Below are 12,501 nucleotides of genomic sequence, written 5' to 3' on the forward strand. Positions count from 1 at the left end.
TTGTCATGACTGAATTAGCATACATAATATACATTCTCTGCAGTACATCACATATAATTACAATAATACAGCTTATTATCATACAGATGGTAAATTACAATACAAAATTATTATAATACAATATAATTTCAGATTAATATTGATACATGCACTTAATTATATTTATTGTAAAATTACACTGAATAAACTGAACAAGACAAAGTGATTCACAACAAAACAATTGTCAACATCAATTAAACATCTGAGCTTTGGTTTTTCCGCATCAGTATGTACAAAAAGCCATAGCTGATCGGGCTAACAGTAAGAAATTAGTTACACTTCAGCTTCTACTATTGAACATGTTTTCCCTCCTTTACAGAAATGTCTTCGTTGATTTTGCACGTAGTTCACTTTGTCCATGCATGCATTCAGCATTCACTTTAGACCACTTGTTGCACGTTTTCTAGTACCATTACCCCCTTACAAAGTTGGATTACTTCAATGGATTTTCACAGCATATCACAAATCAAATGTGCATATCGCTTAAAATGTTAAGTTACACAATGCTACAATAAAAAGGTTCTACAGTAGCGTATCTGACAGCAGTTGTAGCTATGTGTAAATTCAGCGATACACTATGATAAGTGGACATTTTCGCAACATTTTGCAATTCTCAATTTCAATTTAATGCTTTCTGTGATATATGTATCACCAAGTATGGGATACTCTGATATGCAAATGTCAAACAATTCATTACATAGTACCATAATGTAGTGAAAGTGGATCATAGATAGTGTGTTCTTCCCAGTCAATATATTGTCTAAAGCATGTTGTACACACATGATGGATACTGCCTTGTCTGTAGTGTCCATCTCACTATCAATAGCATCACAAATCAGTTTGGGAATGAACATCAGTTGAATAGTGGGATCTACATTCTGAGGATTGAAATCCTTATGGTATACAAGAGGGTTGGGATATTTCCTGATAACTCCACCTTGTTCCAGTTGGCTAATCAGTGGATCAGGGATAAAACCTCGTACTTTTTGCATTCTTCGATCTTCCTTTGTGGTTATTGCTTCTGTGATCAACTTGTCGAGTTCATCAATGTAAAACTTTGGAAGAGGAACTGGCCCCACAATGGAGAGGCAATGGAGTAGATGTTGAGCTGGCAGTGAGAAGTCAGGACTCTTTAATATATCATTAATGTACATGTAGAGAGTACTACATACATTCTCTTCATCAGAGTGATATTCATCAGACTCAGTAGCAGGTAACTCTTCAGGAATTTGTGTAGCTTCAGAAACAGATTTCTGCTTGTCATCACTGCCTATTACATAACTAATCATCTTCTTAACAACACTTGTAACTATGTTAGACTTTCCACCTTTATCAATGACATATCTCTCAGAATTGATCTGGACAGCTTTTGTAGGATCAGCAATTTCTGTATGTGACCTTGTCAGTGGCAAAATTTCAACTTGATCCTCATTATCAGTTGGAACTGTAGGCATATCTGTTTTGAGATACTCACCTGTGATGGTTTGAGCAGCCTTCCTTCCTGAAGGCAATTCATCTGTCAGTGCTTCACTGTGTGAACTTCTGTCCAAAGCAACACCAATACAATCTTGGCCAGCAGACTCTTTTTCATTAGACATATGCTCAACAGTTGCAGTATTGACAGTGCTAACCGAGTCAGTGGGGAAACTCTTGACTTCCTGTAATTCCTTACTTTCAGTCACAACGTTGATTCCTCTCATAGCTTTACTAGCACTAAAGCTGCATCCTCTTGATTTTTGTATAGCTTTCTCATATTTCTTATGCCCAATGTGGAGCTTCAGTTGGTGTTTGGCTAGTTGAAAACCAGTTCTATTGTCATCACACTTCTTCATCAGTGATGTTAACATGTGTACAATGGTGGCTGCTCCTCGGGAGTACTCACTCAACAAAGTGAAAACGATATGGTCAGCATCTCTTATACTAAAGCTATCCTTCTCCAACAAACCATACACCATTCTCTGAATAATACTCATCGCCTGAAGGTTGGTCACATCAATCAGGTTGCACCCCCTGGTGAGATTCTTGTCTATCCCTGTAACAATATCATCTTTAAAGAGGAACTCATTACTAACAATGATGATGTCAGTTGAGGCTTCTTGTAACTGCTTCATTATACAACCACATGTCTCCAAATTGGTGAAATTATGAAGCACAATCAGTTTCTTGTGTTCACGACTAGGTGGTTTGGTGTTCTTAGCTGTGAGTAAAGTTGGGGCAGTAGCAGTTGGTAATATATCAACATGTTCCTTCTGTTCTTTGTAAACTCCTCCTTCAAGTGGGGCCTGTAGAGAAATAGCGAAAACAGTAAACACATACTTACAGTATAAATATTGAAACCAAACACAAACCAAACACAAACCAAACACAGATACAGTAAACTATAAGCAACACTGCACAGTGTACGTACAATCAACACCCACTCACACACAAGGCAAAAAAAAGCTACTATGCTAGAAAGGTCATAGACACCTGTGCACTGTACTTGGGTGCTATGATCCTGGGGCAGGACTATCAACCCACAGGAGGCCATATCATGTATTACAGGTGAAGGTGCGGGCACATGAAGTCCCACCTGAACCTTCACCACCACGGATAGCTTGACACAGATGAATAATGCTGGTAGAATTTCTTGCTTAAGGAAGCAACAACAGCAACACACACACACGCACCTCCGTGGCTACTTTCAAACAAGTTTCCAGTATCAACTCATTGGACACATCATACCAGTATACACCACAAGGATAATATTGGTAGTATCTTTTGATGAAATCTCTAGCACATTCTTCAGGTTCATTACCAGGTGTACCAACAAGTAACTGCAAGGAAAAATGGGACACGATAGTAAAAGCAGTTCTTACTAATCACTTTTAATATCCACATAAAACCATATATGCTTACCTGGACATCACTCAGATTTCTTGTCTTCATGCTTAGCAAGCTTTCTTCTATACTCTTCACTATTGGCCTTGGAAATACTGTTGCTTCTCCCAGTAATCCCTCAATGGGAAATTGTGCACTGGTGTTCTTCTGAAGGGTTATTTCCTTTCCAATGATGTGGAATCCTGACCAGTGCACAAAGTGGGAATACTTGTGGAAACATCTCATACACTGCATTGATCTCTGTAGGGCTTGAAAACTGGGAAGGCCATTAACCAGAAACTGATAGAAGTACTGCATAAAGATGTTAGCACTTTCATCTGGTACTCTCCAAAGGGACACTAACACAGAATGTGCTCCAGCTGATAAAAACGCTCTTGCCATTCCTATTACTCCTTCAGCCTTCACTTGACCTCGTCCTGAATCACATGAACTCAAAACTACTAATGCTGGTGATATGTTCAGTGTCTCAACCTCATTTGGAAAAATCAAAATGTGTTCTGTCTCTGCTATACCTGATTTGGGTATTGGAAATGATGAGGTGAATGCAAGGAACCCTGCAGAAGCTGACCCGTGAGTGGCCAAATGTATTATCTTAGCTGATCTCAATCGATACAAGATACTTTGTTTGGTAGCTTGTTCTCTCAACACAGGAGTGGTACCAAGAATACTTGCTACATTCACTGCTTCCTTCTCTGCAAAAGGTAATCTACCCAAATTCCATTGTACAGTATCATGGACAAAAGAGGGAATGGTGGGGTTGCCAACAACAAGGAAATCACTCTTGTCTCCTGGTAGTTCAACAATTGGGTCACTAGTTACATTCATCACAAGAAGAGACAAAACTGATGGAACAATTTTGATTCTAAATCTGTCACCAAAGAACTCCCAACCATCTTTGTTCATCAGTGGAGAGAATGGCAGTAGATGTGTTACACTATCTGGGATTACTACAAACTCCGATATTCCACTGGCTCCAAGACCCTGGAAACCTTCCATCATCTTCTTTGCTATTGAATCATAAAGAACTGTGAATGGTGACTCTTGTTCATAAGCACACCGTTGGAAAATGTAGACTTCATTTTGATTGAGAAACTGGAGCAAGTTATATCTGATGTATAATTCAAATGAACTGTCCTCAAAATCTTCTTCCTTAAGTTCAATGGTATAACACTTCATTTTCACTTCATCACGGATTGGCACCAATATCCACATCAGTAGTTTCGAAACACAATATGACAAAAATATCACTGGAATTCGCTGCTTCTGAACAGCTCGGTAAATGTCCTGCAACACAAGTGGTGTAGATACAGTGAAGAGATCGGGATAAGATGCTTTCTTCTTTTGCAGTACTAGCTCTCCAAGAGTTCTTGCCCTAGCTTGTTCAGCATACACTAAAGCTTGTTTAAACTCTTGTGGTTCTGCACTGACCATATCCATCACTCCAAGATCTGATAAACGATGGTAGACTTTGCCAAGTTCTACAAGGGTTTCTTGTATTTTGTAAAATGATCTTGAGTTGCTCTCAAACAATGATAAAGAGAGGCTTAACGCCTCATTAGAACCTTTAACATTTTGTACACTTTGTTCATGAGCATCAATTGCTTCAAGTAAATCAGCTCTAGCTGTTTCATAAAATGGCAGTGCTTCTTTTAATCTGTTGATTTCTTCACTGGTCATGTAGTCAAGTGACCTACCATTCACAGTCACTGGTTGCGGCATTGCTGAAATAGGTACTGACTGTTCTTCACGTTCACTAACACTCCTAGCACTAGGGTCTCTATCTGACTGTGTCTCTTGTACAGGATGAGTAGTAATCACTTCATCAGTTAGTTTAATGGACAATGTTTTGTATACAGAATCTGTTGTAGTGGCTGGAACAAGTTCCTCTGGCTTCTTCCCCTGTCTGATTAACTCTGCAACATCATATCGTGCACAACCACGATTGTGATAGCCTGTAACCTTGGTTGACCTGTCAGTACTCAGGCGCAATGTTTCAGTGTAGTAGTGGACTGCTTTGACTGGTTCTTTCAGTAACATGCAAATATTGCCAATGTTGCCACAGGCTCGGCCTTGTCCCTGCAGGTCACTACCATATATAGCATGTCCCAAGGCAGTTTCATAATGTTCCTTTGCTTTCTGCAAACTTCCCATTGCCTGGAAAGCATTTCCTAAGTTTGAAACAGCCCTGCCTACTGCTAGAGGATTGCATTCATATTTTGCAGACATGTTATAAGCAGTGGTCAAGTGATCTAATGCTTTGTCTTTCTGGTCTAGACCCAACAAAGCATTGCCAAGATTACCATGAGCCCAACCCTCAGAGACATGGTCTTTGAGTTCCTTTGATAACTTCAGAGAATCACTGTAATACTCGAAGGACTGGTCATAGTCTCCTATTGATTGTAGAATGTTACCTAGTGCACACTGTGCACTTAGTTCATCTTCTTTTGCTGCTTTCAACTTTTCTCCTGTTCTGTTAATCTGTTGTTGCATCTCTGCCTCTTGCTTAGCTGTCTTAAAGGCACTGATTGCTTCTCTGATCTGAGACATTGCTCGATGACATAATCCCTTCTTCACTAACACAGCAGACTTAGTTAGAATAGTTAGTTGAAATAATTCAGCCACAGTATCAGTGTGATATTCATTAGCAGCTGTTGTGAAGTGCTTCACAGCTTCTTCATGCTTTCCCCAATAAAGTTCTACTTCTCCAAGATAGATGGAGGCCAATGCATGGTTGCCAGGACTCTGATGTTTGATTGATATTTCCAGTAAACTTTCAAAAAATGTTTTAGCAATTCTGTATTGATACTTCTTGTAGTTGGCAAGTCCTTGACCAAACTCACGAGCCATTTCTATTTCTTCACTCAACACAAGATGTTTATCTAACACTTCCAATATCTTCATCATCATTCCATAGTCTCCAGCATGAAGAAACTGGGATGCTCTGCTTATAATGCTTTGTGGGTCAGAAAAATCCAAAGGTAAGTTATTGTGGTGGTCAAGAAATTGCTGTTGTGGTGAAGTAATCTGATTGACACTTGTTTGTCTTCTATCTACAGGGACAGTCTCAGGGACTGCACCTTGTTGTAATCTTTCATGTTGTTGACCACCCAGATGTTGAATAGTGACATTTCTTGTTTTCTTGTTCCCTCCTGTTTTTGGCAAGTCAAGAGGGATAGGAGGTGGTAAGGCAATCCCAGGCATTTCTTTTCTTAACCCAACAATGGGATACAACTTGGGAACTTCTTGTGTTGAATGAGCAGCCATTACTAATTCATTCCTCCCATTAGGAATATCTAATAGGATTGGTCCCCTCTCATTGTACCCATCAGTGAGGTTCAAGTCTGTAGTTGTTGTGTAGATTCCAGCCCCAGGAGACTTGGTGGAGAGGTTAGGAGTAATAGCAACATGTTGTAATGGTGGTACCTTAGCCTCTCTTATCCTATCAGTTCTATTACTACTAAAAGTGGCTCCTCCTGGTAGTAGTGAAGAGAAGCCACTGTGTACTGCTGGGGGTGGCTTGTGTGTTGGTAAGGAATGTTGAAGACTAGTGTTAACATGATGGGATGGTAGAGTGTTAGTATTAATTTCTCCTCTGTCATCTCCTTCACTATTGTCATCATCACTTTCATTACTACTACTACTACTACCATTGTTATTTTCCCCTCTAACAATGGATGTTTTTTGTTTTATTAACACATTTTCATAAAATCGCACTTTGTCAGGGTTTACAATAGGATATGTAATGACATGATTTTCTTTAAAAGTACATAATGTATGACCTTGCACAAACACTGTTAAGGTTGGGTCAGTAAAAGGATGAAATACTTCTTCACAAACATGACGTGGATGAGACTCGAATGCCGGACTTGCACTACTTAAATTTCTACAAGAAGAGTTACGAGGTTCCCATCTTGTACTTCCATGTTCATGACCTGAATAAGCTTTTGGTATTACCAATGCACTATTTACAGGAACTCGAACATCATTAGCATCTAAAGACTTTATACTTTTACTATAAATGCCACTATCACATGTACAAATACTGATACCCGTCTTTTGTGGGTTGTCACAAGCATTACACTCCTCGTCAATAACAAAGCTGGAGCTGAAGCTTCCTGATAATCCATCTTTGTGTACAGAATTTATTTCTACACTTAGTGCATTATCAAAATTGGTAGTTTTACTTTCATGTATATTCAGGGATACTTTGCTGTTCACAGGACTTGGTTTTGACAACCAACCCTGTGGGTTATCAATTTTCATAATTCCCAGTAAAATTGTATCCCTTGAGAACCACCGTCTTATTGTAAGGAATTGCCTTTCTACACAAGGAATTGAATAACCAAAGTATGGGAATACCTCTGAATTCCACAAAATAGTTGATTTCCACTTGTCACGAAGTTTTCCTTTTATACCCCCATTTTCAAAATTGGCAGTTTTGCTTTCATGTATACTCAGGACTGCTTTGTTGTTCACAGGACTTGGTTTTGACAACCAACTCTGTGGGTTATCACTTTTTATAATTCCTAAAATTGTATCCCTTGAGAACCACCGTCTTATTGTAAGGAATTGCCTTTCCACACAAGAAACTGAATAACCAAAGTATGGGAATACCTCTGAATTCCACAATATAGTTGATTTCCACTTGTCACGAAGTTTGCCTTTATTTATACCTTCTTTGACAATTTTTAAGCAGGTAACACTGTTCGCTGACCAGTGTTTGTGGCTTTCATCATACATTGATCTGTAGACTTCGAATAGCCGTCCAATATACGAACAGGTAACCATTGTTCTACAAAATCACACAGAAGTACAATGTAAACAAAGATAAATAGCACACTACATGACATTAGACACAACCATTAAACACTAGTAATAGTTTGAGCAAGAGTTACTTTTCCTTCTTTAATATGAACTCTTGGGGGTTCCCACGCTGTTCGACACTGCTTTCAAATGAAACCACTAATAAAAAGAGAGTTGACGCTCGTCGAAAAATCCTTAACAACTGTTGCTAGCCAGCCATGGTACGTTGACGAATGGTTTGTACACAGATAAATTATCTGTGGTTTGTACATTATGCATTCTATTATCTATGGTTAAGCGCAGAACAGGACATGTTCTCTAGGTTACTCAATTAGGATAGCCGTGGTCAAAAGTTTATAAAGCATTAAAATTCGTTAATTCGTTTGTCTGTTTTCCCAACCTTAATATATACCCCCGCGTCTGACAGTAGTCTCGCGTAGCCAGACCACTACTTTTTCTTTTGTGTGTGGTTGGGAAAACCTTTTCCCGACCACAAAAAGTAGTGGTCTGGTTACGCGAGACTAGGCAGTTCGCGGTGAAAACCATCACGTGACTACATCTAAAGAGGATAGTTGCCAAACTAGCTATGTTGAGTTAGCTAAGTTAGCAAATTGCCTGTTATGTAGAGAGTATCAGACCCTGGAGAGTATAGAGGTATGAAAATAAGTCTAGCTAGCTATATTGAGGTAGGGGTCTGGTCTGTATCAATACTAGCACATGTGCAGCTGGAATGTAGTTAACAGCTGTGCATGGCCTTGTACTTCTATGAATATATTAGCATTATTAGATTCATGATTGCCATATCCTGCCACAGGTCATGACATCACTTATGAATATAAAGGCTGTGCTAAGAAACCACAGTCATTACGGAGAAACCTCATCAATTTTTGGAAATGCTGCAATTTGATTGGTACTACATCTACACTTGCAGTTCACACAAGTGCTCTATACAGACCAGACCCTCTGTGAGTATGCTAGAGTAATATTGAGGTGAGTAGAGATAATGGATAATGGTAATGACCTGCCCACCCACCTGCACTCTACATTTGGAATTTTCTGATGAAAGACAGAAAATCACCAAATGCAGCTAGCAGTGGTAAAGAAACAAAGAAATGCCTGGAATGGCATAGATTCGAGGGGTCCGCAACAGGGGTGAAATTTTGCTTGAAATCCGAAATCCCATGCAACTAATAAATATTTTCCATAAAATAATGTAACATTTATGGAAATTAGAGCCACATAATTTTGCAATGTGCAATCTCGTGCTACGATTAATGTGACTTATTAAAACTGAGCTTGCTACTAATGGTGAGTATAACAATGGCTGATAGCCCAATACAAACATATGAGTGGGCAGGTCTACGGGAGGACTCAGGAAGGAAGCAGGCAACTTGTAGCAATCAAGATGAGAGTTCAGCAAGCAGATCGAGGGTAGAACATTTGTACAAACAAAACTCCATTAAGTATACATTTTAATTTTAGCTACAACTTCTGCTATTGCATACAGTGCTAAATGCACATGAAATTTGTAATTCTTTTAATCTGAGTGAAATTTTCTGAGAAATCCTGTGAAATCTTAGCGAGGTCCTATAAAGATCTTGAAATCTATATGAGATCTCTGTGAAATCCTGAGATCTCAATGAAATCTTGAGATCCTGAAATCTTGGACACCATTTTTGCTCTGTTGCTGACCCCTCACATAGATTGTATCTGGGATTGGAAATGCCATTATTTTCCAAACTATCCATGTTGGAGCGCACCATTACGGCAGCGAAGCGCCTTGCCAGACAAGTTGCCTGGTTTTGATTCTTTTCACCACTAAAACATTTTTCTTGTGAGTTAATAATATAACTATCTAAAGACTATACGTACATTTCTTATTTTGCAGGTTTACTAAATGAAGGAATTATTTGGAGTTAGCTGAACAAGTGAACTCAACAAAGAATGGGCGGTTCGTTGGTTGAATTACTTGGACCATATTATGCTAGGACACAATGGTACGTGATATACTAGTATAGTTGACAGGTCTGTATAGACCTCAGAAACTGTAGCTAAGTTGCAGAATTGGATCGCTTGAACGTTTGCAACTATTATGAAACTCTCGAAGTTAGTGTTTTCGGCCACCATCACCGTTTCTGTGTAAAGAACTAATGGATTTGAACCTGAACACTAGGATACACTAGTATCAAAAGCAGCACTAAGGAAAGTTCTGGATGACGCTTCAAGGAAGTATATCACGGCTTCCCAAAGAATATTTACGGCTTGGAATTGCTGCGAGTGGTTCCACTCCCCAAACTGACTTTCTTTGTAGTTTAATGTACATGCATGCATACTTATTTATTTATTATTTTGTACTCTCTTCAACTCTTCCTTTCCATGCTCACACAGGTGTTAATCCACTAACCCTGTTTGGTGTTGGTGGTCGCATGTGACCGAGGACTCATTCATAGCCATGGTGTTCTTTTTGGAGGGTCACTGAAGAAACCTGCAGGCCAAAATTTCTTGATGTTTGCATTTTACAATTGTGCCAGTGTATGGGTGCCTCAATAAAGGAATTTTAAGTTGGCCTTTTTAGAGAGGTGACTTTTAACAGGTGGCCAATACAACACAATACAATTTGTTACATGACGACATGCCACAGCAATGTATATAGCAACATATAGTATAGTACTTTACCAACAATGGAGTAGGCTATAACAAAGTGTGTCATTTATCTAGACTGTAGTTGCTGTGAAGGGCTAAAACAGCCACTGCCATGTAATTGAGAGCAGTGGTATAGGGACATATAACATACTCTAATACAACATTCATTATAACCGATTCATGTCCACTCAATTGACATTGTTACAACACACAGAAACAAGCACAACATTGTATACAAATTTATCTAGCAAACTTCTATCATTCAGTATACTCCATGTGATTATCAAATGTTGAAATTGTGTATTAACATTATTAAAATGTCTTCTTTGGGTAAAGATTTGAACTACTGTTTAAGTTAAGTGAGCTGTATAGTACGACTGTATACAGAGTTACCTACCATTTGAACTTCCGAAATTGTCAGATTTAGAAATGATCTTGGGACCACAAGCACTCAAAGAGTTTTACCATATTCTTGTAACAGGCTACAGGCTGTATAGGGGCAAAACAGCTACTACATCTGAGAAGGGTAATAATTACCTAGCTAGTACCACTTGGGTAACAAAATGCTAATTTTTTATACATTCTTTGAGGGTTGGAAGTGTTCCCACGACACTGTAGAGTTTTAAGACTTTGTTGAGTCCACTGGCTCAGTGTTTTGACACAATAATAGGTATATAATCTGGGTATGGACAGTCTCAAATAAGCGCCTTTTACTGAAGCATATTTGTCTCTAGTAAAACACACACTGAGCAATAACAAAATGCCCTAATTTAACAACCACTAACAAGGAAGTAAAGTTTTGCAAGATTAAATTTTGATACACTACCACCAAATTTTGTAGAAATGAAAAAATTATAGACTGTATAATGAATATTTAGCCATTATCAACCAGTCAATGTTATATCATGCATAGATAGCACACAAACTAGATACAGACATTACAAATCAGACATTAAAAACAGACATTAAAATATTACAGACATTAAAATATTCAGACATTAAAATATTTTCCCCTTTTAGGGGAGAATATTTTATGTAAATTCCAATCATTCTTTCAAACCTAGAATTAGCTAATCTCCTGAAATTTATGCCCAACATAAGCACACTATCTAAGACTTTCACAAAAGTGACTGTTACATTGGAAATATGGAGTCAAAAGTTGACTGCTTTATCAGAGTAAGTGACTGCTCTATTAGTAGCGATTTCCAACCAACCAATTTTTCACACATATTTTTGCTACTTAAATTACACACCTTCAATAAATGTTTCACAAGGTGCCGTTCCAGTTAGTGGTAGTCAGTGTTTCGTACTTCGTAATGCACTTTACTGGATTAAAATACATGCGGTATTTATTGAAATATGTCGAATCAAAGTTTGAGAAATAAAAATCCCCATAGGAATCCCATACAAATAATTGCGTACGTAATTCTAATTGGAAGAATACGGCACCGATGATAGTCAAAGTTTCCGAGTGTTTCCGTGTGAATCTATGGCAGATGAGGACGAAGAAAGTGGTCCTGGGCAAACCGTATATGCTGATTTCGATTTTTCCGTGTGTTTTTTGATTGGAGGACGATTGACGTTGGATTACGACAAAAATATGGCCCTTTTTAAGGTAAATCGCCATCTAACACTGTTCAGAATTCAGCATTACAATCACCCTGGGCTTCAAGGCATCCCTCTGCATCAATGCAAGTATAGTTAGAAGGTGAGCAGTTTGTTGTTTTGTGCAGAATTGCAATATAAGGTTCAAGGTTGAGCATAATCTTTTCAAAAGTGGAGACTGGCATGTGATACCAACCTTACATGGCTTCACCCTTACCTAATGTTATATTCTGGTGTATTTACTGCTGTTGTGATCCATTTTATAGCAGCTTCAGTGATTGTAATTTTGGTCAGAAACTATTTATAATTTCTCTTTGTAGTATAGTGATGTCATAGTGTTATATAATAATAATTATCCTTAGTGCTTACAATGTGACAAATAAAGCCGAACAGTGTCCAAACAAATCTATTTTATTAATAATATTGGTCTTATATTTTGTTATCTGATTGTCATGTTTCCGAAGTATTTGTTAATTGTGCCATTACTTACCATGTTATATAATATTACTGATTTTTCTAGTTAGTTATCCT

The 12,501-nt window shown here is 38.2% G+C and overlaps 1 protein-coding gene across 2 annotated transcripts in view; it reads right to left on the minus strand.

Annotated features, from left to right (window-relative positions):
• LOC136268572 (uncharacterized) overlaps window positions 1-12,501 on the minus strand; it is a 59,302-nt gene continuing 46,801 nt past the window's right edge. Inside the window, exons 1-4 of one of the 2 annotated variants that reach the window (XM_066063948.1) lie at window positions 7,815-8,125; window positions 2,938-7,711; window positions 2,709-2,855; window positions 1-2,321 (exon numbers count right to left, since the gene is read on the minus strand). In XM_066063948.1, coding sequence (XP_065920020.1) covers window positions 615-2,321; window positions 2,709-2,855; window positions 2,938-7,707 — 6,624 coding nt within the window. In that variant the 5' untranslated portion in view covers window positions 7,708-7,711; window positions 7,815-8,125 and the 3' untranslated portion in view covers window positions 1-614. Of the gene's footprint in view, window positions 2,322-2,708; window positions 2,856-2,937; window positions 7,712-7,814; window positions 8,126-12,501 lie in introns of those variants that run through there. The other variant, XM_066063947.1, reaches the window with a different exon arrangement.

This window comes from Dysidea avara, chromosome 10, assembly GCF_963678975.1.
Source record: "Dysidea avara chromosome 10, odDysAvar1.4, whole genome shotgun sequence".
NCBI classification, from domain to species: Eukaryota; Metazoa; Porifera; class Demospongiae; order Dictyoceratida; family Dysideidae; genus Dysidea; species Dysidea avara.